This window comes from Perca flavescens, chromosome 16 (assembly GCF_004354835.1).
Source record: "Perca flavescens isolate YP-PL-M2 chromosome 16, PFLA_1.0, whole genome shotgun sequence".
NCBI lineage: Eukaryota > Metazoa > Chordata > Actinopteri > Perciformes > Percidae > Perca > Perca flavescens.
Genome location: NC_041346.1, coordinates 26,854,917 through 26,872,080, shown reverse-complemented (window position 1 = coordinate 26,872,080; position 17,164 = coordinate 26,854,917). Strand labels below are relative to the sequence as shown.

The 17,164-nt window shown below is 42.1% G+C and overlaps 1 protein-coding gene across 1 annotated transcript; it reads left to right on the top strand.

The window, feature by feature from the left end:
• Window positions 1–5,854: 5,854 nt before the first annotated feature.
• Window positions 5,855–15,954, top strand: LOC114571423 (3-hydroxy-3-methylglutaryl-coenzyme A reductase). Its single transcript, XM_028602352.1, has 20 exons — window positions 5,855–5,994; window positions 6,350–6,552; window positions 6,675–6,786; window positions 6,900–6,987; window positions 8,460–8,544; window positions 8,742–8,847; window positions 8,966–9,072; window positions 9,155–9,274; window positions 9,408–9,541; window positions 9,658–9,944; window positions 10,225–10,379; window positions 10,488–10,682; window positions 10,804–10,962; window positions 11,046–11,203; window positions 11,319–11,424; window positions 11,545–11,715; window positions 11,987–12,127; window positions 13,394–13,552; window positions 14,559–14,713; window positions 14,801–15,954. The coding sequence occupies exons 2-20, from the start codon at window positions 6,391–6,393 to the stop codon at window positions 14,829–14,831; spliced, it is 2,631 nt and encodes an 876-aa protein (XP_028458153.1). The 5' UTR covers window positions 5,855–5,994; window positions 6,350–6,390; the 3' UTR covers window positions 14,832–15,954.
• The last annotated feature ends 1,210 nt before the right edge of the window (window positions 15,955–17,164 follow it).

Sequence of the window (17,164 nt, the reverse complement as noted above, 5' to 3'; positions counted from 1 at the left end):
AAAAATAACCCGGAAAGAGGGAGGGGCTCAGGAAGTTGCAAAACCGCACTAATTACAGATGAGCGCTATAACAATGTAATTTTGGCGTTTCATAGGTCACCCCCAGTGTTAGTCAAAGTCAAAGAACAATATTTGGCTACATGTACTCACTAAAAGAAGAGAGAGAGAGAGAGAGAGAGAGAGAGAGAGAGAGAGAGAGAGAGATAGAGAGAGAGAGAGAGAGAGAGAGAGAGAGCTGCAAAAGTGGCACTCAAACTGAAATAATATTTTTCCCTGTAACATTCAGTCAAGGCTGGACTGGGACAAACAAATCGACCCTGGTATTTTTGGCCCAGGCAGCCCACACCCACCGTAATTGGTCGGACCCATTCCCTGCAGACAGTCCTCTTAAAATATGCGTTCTATTATATGAGTTGCCTAGTGTTCAGCGTTCATGTGATCGTTTTGGATCCTTCAAGAGGGCTCTCAAGACTTATCTGTTGATCTTAAACTTAAATAATTCATTCATTCTTAGAGTTATGATTTGTATATTTATGGATTTTTTATTATTTTTTATTATTGATATTTGATACTCTATTGCCATTATTGTTATTATCACTATTTTGCTTAATATTGGCTTAGCAACTTTAAAAACAGTTTACTGTTAATTTTAACTAGTGACACCAGTGTCTGCTAAATACAATAACCATAACCATAACCCTTCTCAATGTAAGCTTAAACAGTTAGATTACCTGACAGCCACTAACTCTAATGTTACAGCCAAACTGCTTGTTGTCATTATGATGTGACACACACACGCACACACACACACACACACACACACACACACACACACACACACACATGGCCTCCCTCCCTTCCTGAGAGTCCCTGTTAATTTGCCTACTTTGCATAATTTGCCTATGTGATAGAAATTTTATTGCAGAGAATCAAACCAAAATCTGGTCTTTGAGCATTTATTATATTTTGCAAAATATGAGAATACAGATTCACAGGTACACGCAGTACAACTGAATGAGCATTTCTAACTAAAATCTAAACATCACATCATCATATAGTCAAAACCTCTCTTAAGCCACCCCTCTCACTTTATCTTTTAGCCTGGCCATAGTTGAAAAGAGGACATCATTAAAAGTCAAACTATTGTCTCACCTTCCCCTCTGCTCTCTGTTCTTAACATTAGCCTAAACACTTTTATCTCAGGAGACAGAAACCTACGTAGTTCTCACTGTTGTAAATAGTCATCGGCCTTCTCCACTTCTATCTAAGCAAAAAGACAACAATGTGAGAAGGTTCAGGCTAGTAGAACTAAATAACTCTACTGGGCTATAGTTCACGGTTGCCAACTATTTCACTTGGAGCCTTTTGAATCTACACATGAAGAAGCTAAATCTTGTGGCGTTATAAAACAATCAAACCAATGGTCATTAAACAAATGGTTAAAATAAAATTTGCCACCACACCTATTGTAAACAATCTCTGTATTGTAAACACATCTCTGCTCTCAGGTATCTTCCCACAGGCCCTGAAAACTGCAGTCATCAAGCCACTCCTAAAAAAGAAAAATCTAGACACGTCACTAATGAGCAACTATAGGCCGATATCAAACCTTCCATTTTTAAGCAAAATCATAGAAAAAGCAGTTTTTCAACAACTCAACCTTTTCTTATCACTAAACAACAGTTTTGATGCCTTCCAGTCAGGTTTTCAACCACACCACAGCACTGAGACGGCTCTCGTTAAAGTCTTTAATGACATCCACTTAAACGCAGATGGTGGCAAAATTTCAGTCTTAGTATTACTTGACCTCAGTGCTGCATTTGATACAGTCGACCACGACATATTACCATATTGACCGATTGGAAAACTGGGTTGGTCTTTCTGGCTCAGTACTAAAGTGGTTTGAATCCTATTTAAAGAATAGGGACTACTTTGTGTCTATAGGTAATTATACATCTGAGCATACAAATATGACGTGCAAAGTTCCCCAAGGCTCAGTTCTGGGGCCTCTTCTGTTCAACATCTACATGCTTCCACTGGCTCAGATTATGGAAAACAACAAAATAAGTTACCATAGTTATGCGGATGACACACAAATGTACATAACCTTATCACCAGGGAATTATAACCCAATACAACAACTTAATATGTGCATTGAACAAATTAACGACTGGATGTACCAGAACTTTCTTAAATTAAATGAAGAAAAAACTGAGGTGGTTGTTTTTGGAGCGAAAGAGGAAACGATTAAAGGTCAGCACTCAGCTTCAAAGTTTAACAATGTTAAAAACAACAGACAAAGCCAGAAATCTTGGTGTAGTCATGGACTCAGACCTGAATTTTAAAAGCCACATTAAGACAATTACTAAATCAGCCTATTACCACCTTAAAAATATATCAAGGGTTAAAGGACTTATGTCTTAGCAGGATTTGGAAAAACTTGTCCATGCTTTTATCTTCAGTAGACTTGACTACTGTAACGGTGTCTTTACAGGTCTCCCTAAAAGATCAATCAGACAGCTGCAGCTGATTCAGAACGCTGCTGCTCGAGTCCTCACTAAAACCAAGAAAGTGGATCACATCACTCCAGTACTGAAGTCTCTACACTGGCTTCCAGTGCCTCAAAGAATTGATTTAAAAATGCTTTTGCTAGTTTATAAATCACTAAACGGTTTAGGGCCAAAATACATTTCTGATCTGCTGCTACACTATGACCCACCCAGACCTCTCAGGTGGTCTGGGACAGGTCTACTTGTTGTCCCCAGAGTCAGAACTAAACAGAGGGAAGCAGCATTCAGTTTTTATGCTCCACATATCTGGAACAAACTCCCATAAAACTGCAGGTCCTCAGCAACTCTCAGTTCTTTTAAATCCAGGCTGAAGACCTTTCTTTTTAATATTGCTTTTCTTTAAATAACTATTTTTAACTGCTCTTTCTTTAAAATTCTTATACTGCACTGTACATTTTATTCTTGTCTTTTAATTGTTTTGAATTGTTTTCTAATTGCTCTTTACATTTTATTTTTTTTGTCTTTTAATCCATTGAAATTGTTCTAACTGTTTTTTAATGTTTTATGTAAAGCACTTTGAATTGCCTTGTTGCTGAAATGTGCTATACAAATAAAGCTGCCTTGCCTTGCCTTGCCTTACTCCTTACTCCTTACCACATCATCATCTACTCTCTCTTCCATCTTTTCCTTACTCGCTCCCATGGCCCTGTCGTGATCACTCTCCTCCTCCTCGGCTTCTTCCCTGTCATGATGCTGTTTCTGCCACCTCTCCTTCCTCTTCAGGTAATTCTGATGTTGAAGCAGCTACTACAGCCCCAAATATGTCAGAAATGTTGGCACATTTTGAGGAATCCGCCTGTAGATTCTTAATATTTTTCTCCCGTAATTTCTCTGCACCTCCCTTGCACTTTGGTGGTCGTTTGTCAATTTTAACGTGAATGCTAAACTTCCAGCATAACTATTACAGCTCGTGTCTCAGGGCTGGGAGTGGGGAAGGGAGTTCCTGGAGACAATTAACCAATGGGCCGCTGTGAGTTCTTTATGGGCCGGACCGGCCAAAAAATATGCCTAAAAATATGCCTATTTATATCGGCAATTCGGCTCAAAAGTGCGTCGGCCCACCGGGAAAATGCCCGGTATGCCAGATGGCCAGTCCAGCCCTGCATTCTGTCAGTCAGTCAGTCAAGTGAGACTCGGGCTTAGAGGGATTGCAAAACTGTTTTTCAGAACCCGTTTTTCTCATGATAAAGAGGACAATTAATCCCTTATCTGTTTTGCTTAAAATAACCAAAACCTGTGGTTGTGTCATCTGAATGGCATCATCAGTAACACAAATAGTTGTTTATAATATTTCAAATGTTCAACCTGAAATCTAATGACTTCTAACAGGTTCCACTGGCTCCATAAAAGGTCAAAGTGATACTGAACTGACTGTGGAATTAACAGCATTACCTCTGGATCATTATACAACAATTTATCTTCCAATCAGAGATTGTAAAATTAGCTTTCATGCGGTTTCTTTTTAAAGAAGCAGACACTGCAATAATGTGTCTCCCAGGGCAACTTTGGACAAGGATTTTCTGGAACACAACGTTTGGTCTCAATTTAGCAAATTTGGAGTTTGGCACAGAAAAGAAATAGAGATTTATGTATCAAACCTTTAAACACTTAATAAGCCTATATCAAAATGAGGACATGCCATCTTCTGTGTTTTCTGAAATTAACTAAATCTACTACTCTGTAGCCTGCAGACACATGTACAAGATGGGTAAAGGTCTGTGAAAGAATAATGCAGCTTTGAAATGAAGTTTTTTAAAAATGGGGTTTTAATAGATTTATTTGTAAGACATGAAAGGAATGACATTAACTTTATTTCTCATATATCAGTCCATATGACTAAACAAAAACATTCTGAATAGATTCTTTAATTCTTCATTAAAATCAAAATAATCATTTATTTTTAAACTGATGTCAAATCTTATCAAATTTAGGAATTAAAGGGGAAATTTTGAAAAAAGAGAGAAAGAAGCATTTTTTATGTACTAAGAAATGTTGAACTCTTGAAACTCTTACATCACACGTAGCTACGTTGTTCTTACGGATTAAATGTAACTTTAAATATTATACTTTGAGCCATGAGGTTCAATAAAACGATAAGCAATCTATCTGTAAAGTATGTTTAATGCAAAAGTCCAAACGCTCTTTTGTCTGAAGGGCAACACGACACAAAAAGAGACTGAACTGTGGAGCCAGTTCATCATTTAATCAACGTCATCCACTCTGTAGTCATAACGACAGGACATGTTTATATTGTGATTAAACTGAACTGAGATAGGACTCAAGTGTCAACATACCATAAAGAGCACAGAGCAGCTTACCGACTCTCCACAGTGAAACAAACAGACATGGTTTGCATTTGCATCTGAAATATGGAAAGTCTGCAAAAAGTGATGATATTCATTCAGATAGAATGAGCCATATTGAATTTGGCTGAATAGCTCCTCCAATAAAGGGAAACGGACTACACGGTAATGAAACTACACAAACAGGATTAGAAAAACATTGGAATAACACACGCTAAATTTCACTTATTTTACTTTTTTTTAAAACTGTAGTATTGTGGTGATGATCATGATGAACCTGTTAGAAGGCTCTGGGTGGGGCAGCTATGCTGTTGGAGTCCTATTGTTTACATTACCAGTTTGACTTGGAATGTGGAATGTAACTAATGTATTGCCCATTTACTCAAGCACTGTACCTATTACCATTTTATGCTAATTTGTAAGCTACCCAGCAGTAGGCTATATAAAGTAATACAAAGTAGCTCCACCTCTACCAGCTGCAACATTAGTGAAGAACACAATAGTGCATCAATTAATTAATCAAATAAAAAAATATAGGCCTAATGTTAATTCCCACTTTTTCTTTGAGTCCTTATGGTCAGAACTCAGAAAAGTCTTTCTCTGTCCCAGGGTTGTTGTTTTTTTAATTCAGTATGCATTACAAATATGTGGAAAAACGGTAATACATCACTTAATAAGTAGATCAAGTAGGAACTATACAGAAATATACATAAAAACAGACGAGTAGAAAAATAAATTAACATAAACATGCCAGGGGTCAGCAAAGAATAGAGAATAAATTAAATTAAAACATTATATAGGGTGCACAATCTTACAGCTTTAATTGCGTTTTTGTTATTTGATGAAGTAATTATCTTAATATATAGCACCATTTTTTTTCTTGAACACATTAAAGTTAGGTTTTACCATAGGGTTTTACTTTGGCAAATTACTCCGTCCCAATATGGCGGCAGAGCCGCCCCGTGACGTATTATTAAGCGAAGTTGACATGTTCTTCAGGATTTCCGCATCGCCATGATGGTGTCGTTACGGATTATGTTAGCTAGCTGAGCGATTTGTGGACAAGAGGCATTGTCATCATGTAAAGGACTGTCTAACCACGGTGTAGTTTTCATTTAAAAGTACGCGAATTCATGTTTTACTAGACCGTAGGTAAAAACGTGTTTATGAAGTGCGGAGGGACGAAGTGACCTTGGTGGCAGGCTGTGTATGTTGTAGAATGTAGCTAATGCTAACCAATGCTAACGCTAGACACTGTGAGTTAACGGCTAAAAATGTAGCTAATGCTAACTAGACATCAAAAGGAAGCTGGTCTTACAGAGTCCAGCTAAACGTACAGACAATCTTTAGGCTTTGGTTTGCCATGAATTAATCTACAGCGGCGACAATTTGTGGCAACGTAACATCTTGTCTCGTTGAATGGGAGTTATTAGGTAATGTTGTCATCTTTTTTTTTTCCTTCTTTTTTTTTAACAGCTGAGGCTGTGACCCTGGGTAACCGGAGGCACCCTGAGACCATGTTGGCTCGCCTGTTCAGGCTCCATGGCCTGCTGGTGGCCTCCCACCCGTGGGAGGTAATAGTGGGCACCCTCACTCTCACCGTCTGTCTCGTGTCTATGAACAACCTGGCAACCAGCAGCCAGATGTGCACCTGGAATAAGTGTCCCAAAGCCGAGGAGGTGAGTCTGCCTGAGGGAAGGAGGAGGCTAGCTTGGGTGTAGCCGCTCATCCCAAATGTAAACAAGGAGAAGGAATTGCTCAATTAGTGTTAATAAGAAGTTATGTGCTGGTTTTCTCACAGAAAGTCGACAGCAGTGACGTAATCATCCTAACGATCACACGATGCATGGCCATCGTTTATATCTATTTCCAGTTCAAGAATCTGCGACAACTGGGCTCCAAATATATACTGGGTCAGTATGATATGATCTTGTACCATTGAACTGTAATAGCCACAGCTTTACTATAAATACCACACACAGTACAGTATATATATATTAACTGTCGACATTCTATTCCCTTATAGGTATTGCAGGGTTGTTCACGGTGTTTTCCAGTTTTGTTTTCAGTACAGTGGTCATCCACTTCTTTGGGAAAGAGCTGATGGGTCTAAAGTAAGTGTTCCAAATGCACTAACATAATACTTATTGTTCAGCAGGCAGATTAATACAAATAATTCACCAATTTATGAGATCTGTTGGAGTCTTTCAGGCTTATGGTTAAGATTGCTAGTCCTGTCCTGACACCTTACCTCAGTAACCACAGTGTGTATACAATAGATGGACAAAAGACGACTAGTACGGCGGCGAGATCAAACTGTTGAAATGGTTGGCTTGCATTTCAGTCGGTGGTTGGTCGGGTGACATACAGTAGTGTCCATTATAAGAGTTTACAGTTTACAGTAGTACATCCATCATCATGTGGATATCAAAGAGACATGATAAGACACAGTATGCCAAAACCAGAGCTGAGCAGAGTTGACCCATAAGATGTCAGTGTTAGGGCCAGTCAAATCACCAAAATCTGATATCCTGATATAAGTAATTTCGGAGCTCGCTAACAATGTATGTTGCATGTTTTTTGGTAATTCAATTACGTCCTTTATGAAATAACCACATGGTTAAGCCTATTTTTTGTATACTCCCGTGTGAATAAAATACTTGACAAATGAAAAGTACTGAATATTTTCTCATTTTATTAAGAACTTTAGTGCAAAATGAAAATAATGTGCAAACATCAGAACCTAAAGTGTTGTCCGTACAACATAAATATTGCTGGTACTCTGTTTTGCTGCTGGTTTTCCGACATCGCGAAAGAAAGGTTATAGGAAAATATATCCGATAGACATTTTTATATCGTTTTTGATGATATATATCTAGGGCTGGGTATCGTTCAAAGTCTTTCGATCCGGTGCCAATTTCAATACCTCAGTTTCGATGCCGGTTCCTAACGATACTTTTTTTGATACCATATATTTTAAAATCCATTTCAACATCAACAAAAATACATTAAACACAAAGCTTTTATTTTCCACTTTAATTGTGAATCAAAACAGTTATCAAAATTAAAAAATTCTAGTAGAACTGCTCACTCAGAGTAACATTATTAAAAGTGTCAGTCAGTCATCAGGGCAGAGAAACCACCGTTGTGCCTGCTTGTCTAAGAGGAAGTGTAACGTCAACCGCACCGCGACCGCTTTTGGCTCGCCATTAATATCATATCGCAGCAAACGCTGTCTGCGTGAAGTTATGAAAAACTGTAACCACACTTGAAACCAACCGTGACTCTCTGTGACTTCAACAAAACTGCAGACAGTTTTGTGTGTGTGTGTGTGTGTGTGTGTGTGTGTGTGTGTGTGTGTGTGTGTGTGTGTGTGTGTGTGTGTGTGTGTGTGTGTGTGTGTGTGTGTGTGTGTGTGTGTGTGTGTGTGTGTGTGTGTGTGTGTGTGTGTGTGTGTGTGTGTGTCGTCATATTGCCCAGTCCTAGTCAGTTGTGGAACGTTTTGACTTTTTAACAATGTAGAAAAGTGCTGCAGTGCAATAGTACAATGCATTCCCTGATTGACATTTGTCTCTTTTCCCTGCAGTGAAGCCCTGCCGTTCTTCCTCCTGCTCACTGACCTGTCCAAAGCCTGTGCGTTGGCCAAGTTCGCCCTCAGCTCAAACTCTCAGGTAATGTCCCACCCCATGTTTTGGTATATGTGTGAACTGCAACTATAAAAAGATTTTCTTAATTCATAGTTGGGCGGTTTGATCGTTAGGAGCCAAAATCAGGATCAAAATTTGATTAATGCCGCAGCCCTGATTCATAGGATGTATTACGTTGAGTTGTTATTGACTTGTGCAATGGCCCGGTGTCTTGTTTATAGGAGGAGGTGAGGGAGAACATCTCCCAGGGCATGGCCATCCTGGGCCCCACCTTCACCCTGGATGCTCTGGTTGAGTGTCTGGTCATTGGGATTGGCACCATGTCAGGTGAGGAATACTTATTTATTTTCCTCCAAAATGCTTCCAGCTATGTTCTCATTTGAACACCCTGATGATGATGAATTGAGTGGGAAATTGAACTAATCCTATGTATATTGTTTTCCAGGTGTGCCTCAGTTGGAGATCATGTGTTCTTTTGGCTGTATGTCTGTCCTGGCCAATTATGTTGTCTTCATGACCTTCTTCCCTGCGTGTGTCTCCCTGGTCCTGGAGGTGAGGATGATATGTGACATCTGGGAGAATTATAGTCTGAAATGAGTTGCTTTCCTCTCACAACAAATATGTGCGTGTACAGCTGTCCAGGGAAAGTCGGGAGGGCCGTCCAATCTGGCAACTGAGCCACTTTGCCCACGTGCTGGCTGAAGAAGAGGACAACAAGCCCAACCCTGTGACCCAGAGAGTTAAAGTCATCATGGTGAGAAACTGTATTCAGCTCTGTCAACATAACATTTGAAAACGTGGTACCAAGGTTATTAGTCAACTGTGTACACCGTTGTGAAACATCAGTCTGAAGGACCGACCTATCTATTTGATGATATCCTCCTCAGTCTCTGAGCCTGGCCTTGGTTCACGCTCACACTCGACTAGCAGCTGAGCATCCAGGTCACAACCGCTCGATGGAGGGACCAATAGCTAAGAGACTGGACTCCGGTGGTGCCATGTGGCCTCTGAAGCTCACCAGGTTGAAAGCATATTAAACAAGGAAGATTCCTCATTCCATGAATACATTTGACTGCTATTGATTCCCGTGCAGTAACTTACTGATGCACGACTTTGTCTCTGTTCTCCTCTGACCAGTATGGACCTGGAGCAGGTGATAACTCTTGGTCTTGCCCTGCTCCTGGCTGTGAAGTACGTCTTCTTTGAGCAAACGGAGACAGAGTCTTCCCTGTCCCTTATGAGTCCCATTATCAGCTCTCCCCCGAGCCAGAAGCCCACGTTGGCAGAGGACTGCTGCAGGAGGGGCTATCCAGCCCCGAAACCCCAGGCGACCATGAACGGTACCTTAGCAACCAACCCTACCTCGCCAGCTGTCTCGGGCTCTAAACTTCCCCCTGAGGCTGGCATGGCGTGCGGAGAGACGGGTGAGACTTATAATTGGTTCTGCTAGCTTTATAATGTCTGGACTCACAGATGTAGGAAAGTTTGTTTTGCACACCTCTTTTGTGGTGCGTAGGATGTGATCAAAAGTAGCAGATCAGAAGCTTAGAAAATGTCCCGCACACTGACCATTACTACGCAAGCAATAATTGATTTAGAAAATCCAATGTTTCGGTCTCATACCTTCCTCAGGTGTACTCGCAGATGAAAACACTGCTTTGTGGCTTTGCGTGACTTTTGTCTCTTGTGATTCATCAACAACAGAGGTGACTCCGCCTCCAGCAACATCCGGGGAGAACGGCCTCTGTGTTTCAGGTTTAGGGGACTCTTTTGCTCCGACAACACGCGTTCCTCATAGTAGCTGTAATTCCCAGACCCGGCCGCTGGAGGAATGTATGGCCATCCTCTCAGATCCTCAGGTAAGCTTCCAGAGGAGATGGAAATCCTTGCAGAAGACCTCTTTTAGTTCTGTATTTGTCTTGAATGGCTAAGAAATGACTGGTCTGCCCTTGTTGCTTTTTTTTCAGAGGGGGGCCTGTTTTCTCAGCAATAAAGAGGTGATGAACCTGGTTACCTCACGTAACATCCCGAGCTACCAACTGGAAGCCGTCCTGGAGACTCCAGAGAGGGGCGTGGCCATCAGGAGGGAAATGCTTTCACCCAAACTGCCTGTTCTCTCTGCTTTGGCTTCTCTGCCTTATAAAGACTACGACTATTCCAAGGTATCGGCAACATGCATATCTTTCACTTTCGATGGTGTCTATGCTGTCTAATCTACAAGCAGATTTATTTTCTTACATTTTTCAACATACGTTTAAGTATTACTTTGCATTTTGGTTTTAGGTGATGGGCACTTGCTGTGAGAATGTGATTGGCTACATGCCGGTGCCAGTTGGAGTGGCTGGTCCCCTCCTGTTGGATGAGAAGCGGTTTTACATTCCCATGGCGACCACAGAGGGCTGCCTGGTAGCCAGCACTAACAGAGGATGCAGGGCTCTCTCTGTAAGTGAGGGATAACTAGCGCTGGCTGTTGTTGACTGTGTGCGTAGGTGCTGTGCTCACTCTTTTAGTCTTTTCCTGTCCAGCTGAGCGGGGGTTGCCGCAGCAGGATCCTAGCGGACAGCATGACCAGGGGTCCTGTGGTGAGGCTGCCCTCAGCGTGCCGGGCCGCCGAGGTCAAAGTCTGGCTCGAGACCTCTGATGGATTCAGCGTGATCAAAGAGGTTTTTGACCAGACCAGCAGGTCAGTGGAAACAATCGTAGAATGATTGTAGGTTTCTCCATTTCCTTTGGTCCCACCTATATAACATGTTATTGAAGGACATACAGATCATACATGAATATCTGCTCCTGGTTAGGTTTGCTCGACTGGAGAAGCTGACAGTGGGCTTAGCGGGGAGGAACTTGTACATTCGCTTCCAGTCTCAGACAGGAGACGCCATGGGCATGAACATGCTCTCTAAGGTACGACCAAAGATTTTTATCGGTCGATCCCTAATTTTTTTTATTATTATTTTTTATTTTTTTGTATCTCCAGTGCTCTAAATACTGAAAAGTGTGTGCGCGTGCGCTATGTTTTCCCAGGGGACCGAGCAGGCTCTGCACAGACTCCGGCAGCAGTATCCAGACGTGGAGGTGCTGTCGGTCAGTGGCAACTATTGCACCGACAAGAAGTCTGCCGCCATAAACTGGATCCTGGGTCGGGGGAAGTCTGCAGTGTGTGAGGCCACCATCCCTGCCAACGTGGTCCGAGAGGTAAAGACAACTTAAAAACAAAACTCTTTTTATATTATAAATTGGAATTGACCTGCTTGCTCACTAAAACCCAAAACTAAAATGCTGTGATAAATTCACCTCCCAGTTGAAGGTTGGAACTGGAATTGCGTCACAGACTTGACATGAATCAAATCACAGTTTATTTATTGTTTCAATAGTTAAATTCACAGTTTTTGTTAAGTGCTGATGGTTGTTTCCTTTTGTAAAGTCATACATTTCTTACTAAAACAACCCCTTCACGTGTCTGTAGGTGTTGAAAAGCAGCGCAGCTTCTCTGGTGGATCTGAACATCAACAAGAACTTGGTGGGCTCGGCCATGGCTGGCAGTATCGGGGGTTTTAATGCTCATGCCGCCAACATTGTAGCAGCCATCTACATCGCCTGTGGACAGGTAATGGATCACTCAACATGTTTAAGCCTTTCATTTCTGCATCTCACATACAATGTGGTAAAATCCAGATGGTTCAGAATCAAGATGAAGATAATTGTTTAAATGGTGAAATGGCACGTATTCCTGGTGTGACTCCATAGTGACTTGGAGTTCTAAAACAATATTAAGTGTACAGCTTGTATAACAGTGTAAATGTGCTGTCCCCTCAAAATAACTCAACACACAGCCATTAATGTCTAAACCGCTGGCAACAAAAGTCAGTCCACCCCTATGTTAAATTCCCATAGAGGCAGGCAGATTTTTATTTTTAAAGGCCAGTTATTTAATGGATCCAGGATACTATGCATCCTGATAAAGTTCTCTTGGCCTTTGGAATTAAAATAGCCCCCCCCACATCATCACATACCCTTCACCATACCTAGAGATTGGCATGGGGTACTTTCCATAAAATCATCTCTCAGTGCAAATCAAACCAGCTATTAGGCTAACTGACATAAAACCATGCCATTCTCTAGGTATGGTGAAGGGTATGTGATGATGTGGGGGGGCTATTTTAATTCCAAAGGCCAAGGGAACTTTATCAGGATGCATAGTATCCTGGATCCATGAAATAACTGGCCTTTTAAAAATAAAAATCTGCCTGCCTCTATGGGAATTTAACATAGGGGTGTACTGACTTTTGTTGCCAGTGGTTTAGACATTAATGGCTGTGTTGAGTTATTTTGAGGGGACAGTACATTTACACTGTTATACAAGCTGTACACTTAATAGTTTACATTGTAGCAAAGTGTAATTTCTTCAGTGTTGTCCCATTAAAAGATATAATGAAATATTTACTAAAATGTGAGGAGTGTACTCACTTTTGTGAGATACTGTATGAGCTGCAAAGAATAATCGATTAGTTGTCAACTGAAATTAATTGCTAACTATTTTGATAAGCGATTAAATACGCCAGAATTTGAAAACGAGTAAGACCTTTTCCTGCAGCTCTCCCTCTCACCTCTGTTGCGTGGGCAACGCATGCGCAGAACGCCCAATTGGAATGCTCTCTCTCAAATGAGCTGTGATTGGCCAAAGTCTCCGTCACAAGCTGGATTTTCTAAAGCCTGAAAACAGAGCCCAGCGGAGATGCAGAAGTCTAGTTTTCTCTCAGACCATTTTAAGTACAATATGCTGAAAGGTTATTGTGAAATGTTAGTGGTCATCAACGTAGCTCCAAGTGTTTTATCAGTGCATCACCACGCTGACTGGGTGATATTTCTGCAGGACCCGGCTCAGACAGTCGGCAGCTCCAACTGTATCACTTTGATGGAGCCTGCTGGTCCAGAGGGGGAAGACCTGTACATCAGCTGCACTATGCCCTCCATAGAGCTGGGCACTGTGGGAGGGGGCACCAACCTGGCTCCACAGCAGGCCTGTCTGCAGGTAATGCAACCCATACTTAACAACTGAACAAGATAGTTAAAATGCTAAAAATGTCATTTCATGGTAGTTTCAGTTTGAAGGTTTGTCTCAGTGAAGCTGTAAGCTGTCTGTGCATCGTTGTGTTCAAGTCCCTTTGTTCAATGAATGAATTAAAACTGACCAGAGCCTCTGAGCCTGAAGCGCAACGTTGTTGATAGAGCCCGACCGATATATCGGCCTGCCGATATTAGGCATTTTCCAAACTATAGGTATCGGCATTTCTAATGGCCGATAAATGAATATTTAAAAAATAAAATAAAAATTGACGAAGCACCCTTCAACGGTTATGTTATGAGTGTTGGCGTTGCATAGTTTGTCCACCAGAGGGCGCTCTACAACGTCCCTACTGGCAACACTATTTTTTTTTTTTTTTTTTTTTGTTATTGTGTTTTTGTTCAAAGGACTTTAATATTCATATTCTAAGTCTGTATTTTTATACATTTTATTTATCCGAATTTTAATATATTTTGATGTTCCTCTGTTGTGTTGTGACAATAAAACAAGTTTATTTTTAAACTGCATTATCATATTATTTTAGTGAGGACTCATAAATAGCTACTACTAACTAATCTGTTTTTTTTACGCGTTTCTTGATTTCTTTTTAAAATGTGTATTGGCCGATATATCGGAATATCGGATTTTTAAATCACCAAATATTTGTATCGATATCGGCCTTAAAAATCCTTTAGCAGTCGGGCTCTAGTTTTTGACGCCATGACGCGGCGCAGGACTTCACGAGGGGAGGGGCTGAAAGCCGCTGGTCTGTGTGCGCTGTAAAAAAAAAAAAAAAAAAAACGCCGTTGTTTGGGAAAGAAATTAAATTTAGATTTTATCTCCCTGGGTGGGTCTCAGTCTACCTGGGGGGTGCGCCCAAGTAGAACCTATGTATGGGAAACACTGCTCAGTTCTTTGGTGCTGTGCTGATGTATAACTTTCACCCAATAGCTGTATCCCTCTATGTCTGTAGATGCTCGGTGTCCACGGTACCAGTTCCGACCAGCCAGGCGATAACGCCCGTCAGCTGGCCCGTGTGGTTTGTGCCACGGTGCTGGCGGGGGAGCTCTCCCTGATGGCCGCCTTAGCTGCTGGACACCTCGTCAAGAGCCACATGGCCCACAACAGGTTCTGTATTAACTTCCCTTCTCTGTGGTTTGTAAACGTCAAACTTTTCCCTGCGAGGTCTGACTTTGTCCCGGTTCTCGTTCCCAGATCCAAAACGAACCTGTCGGAAACACCTTGATCACAGCCGGAGACGGCCGCTTGACGTCAAATGTTGACGGCCCCCCTCTATAGAGGCGACCGGGACCGAACGAGCAACTGGCAGAAGACAGCTCCACAGTGAGACCTGAGAGGATTGAATTGTCTCCTGATGGCGTAGTTGTGGAGGGAGCTCCGTGGGCGGAGGACGTCCAGACTAATAACCAGACCCAACACGCTGACGACCACCGCCGACGTGTGCTTGCCGGCCTCATGTGTCGCCCCCCCCACTGATTGCGTGCAGGCTTTTTGGGTTGGGATATTATGTTGAGGGACTTATTGGTTTGCAACTGAACATTGCAGTTGTTGTTATTGGCACTAATCTTTCAGACAGCTGTGAATTATTGATGTTGTTTGGATTGGATAAACTCCACCATGCTGCAAGTCTTGAACAAGTATCCTGTGAGTGTGCCTCTTAAGAGCGGTTCAGCCGAAAGTAAATTGCGTCTCCTATCAAACAATCTAATGACATAACTAACCACATACATTTTTGTATGTTTTTTTTCAATCCAAAATGCATGGAGAGAGGTCGTTAACAGCAGGACCATATTTGTGTTTGAGCAATCGATCTTTGCACTTGCCAAAAGCTAGCTAGAGATGGCGCTGTTACTGCTATAGGTGACATTTGCGCCAGTTTAAATTGCCAACTTTCTGCCTGAATGTAGGTTGTACTAAAACAGTGTTGTAGGATATCACCTGGACAACCCTTTACTGATTCAAGGTGCTACTGTATACTGTAGAATGACCGTGGCTAATGGAAGGAAGGAAAGGTTTTTGTCACAAAGTGACTTGTTTGGATGAATTGTTAAAGGCCGGTTGTTGTCTTCGTGTTAGGGCAAATAAGATCCCTGGAAAATCAAAGCCATATTTACTAATTTTAATAAACTTTCATGATATACTATGTGTAGAACTATTTAAGGATTTATTGGCATGGTGGACGTTAATCCTGCAGGTTCTTGTATTGTTTCCTTTTTTGAAAAGCGATGAAGCTCAGCTGCGGCCTTACATACAGTATGTCTTGGAGAAGTTAGAATATTCAATTTTAAGCTATTTTTAAAAGATTGTACTATGTTTTATTTAAAAAATAAATTACACCTGTTACATTATGTTCTCTCAAAGTGCTCATATTATGCTTTTTGGCTTTTCCCCTTTCCTTTATTGTGTTATATATCTTTTTTGTTCACGTTGTAGGTTTACAAAGTGAAAAAGCCCAAAGTCCCCCCCCAAAGGGACTTACCATCTCCAACAGAAAACACTGTTCACCAACTGCTCCAAACAGCTCTATTGTAGTCCAGCCTTTACTTCAGAGACCAACGTGGTCACTTTGTAACACACGTTATAATGCTCACCTAGCTGCTAGCATGGTACACCCTCATACTCTGCTTCTGACTGGCTAGTAGTCCTTACCTAGGTACTGTCAGGGCACGCCCCCATACTGCTTCTGACTGGCTAGTAGTCCTTACCTAGGTACTGTCAGGGCACACCCTCATACTCTGCTTCTGACTGGCTAGTAGTCCTTACCTAGGTACTGTCAGGGCACGCCCTCATACTGCTTCTGACTGGCTAGTAGTCCTTACCTAGCTACTGTCAGGGCACGCCCTCATACTGCTTCTGACTGGCTAGTAGTCCTTACGTAGCTACTGTCAGGGCACGCCCTCATACTCTGCTTCTGACTGGCTAGTAGTCCTTACCTAGCTACTGTCAGGGCACGCCTTCATACTGCTTCTGACTGGCTAGTAGTCCTTACCTAGCTACTGTCAGGGCACACCCTCATACTCTGCTTCTGACTGGCTAGTAGACCTTACCTAGGTACTGTCAGGACACGCCCTCGTACTCTGCTTCTGACTGGCTAGTAGTCCTTACCTAGGTACTGTCAGGGCCACGCCCTCATACTCTGCTTCTGACTGGCTAGTAGTCCTTACCTAGGTAATGTCAGGGCACGCCCTCATATTCTGCTTCTGACTGGCTAGTAGTCCTTACCTAGGTACTGTCAGGGCCACGCCCTCATACTCTGCTTCTGACTGGCTAGTAGTCCTTACCTAGGTACTGTCAGGCCACGCCCTCATACTCTGCTTCTGACTGGCTAGTAGTCCTTACCTAGGTACTGTCAGGCCACGCCCTCATACTCTGCTTCTGACTGGCTAGTAGTCCTTACCTAGGTACTGTCAGGACACGCCCTCGTACTCTGCTTCTGACTGGCTAGTAGTCCTTACCTAGGTACTGTCAGGACACGCCCTCGTACTCTGCTTCTGACTGGCTAGTAGTCTTTACCTAGGTACTGTCAGGCCACGCCCTCATACTCTGCTTCTGACTGGC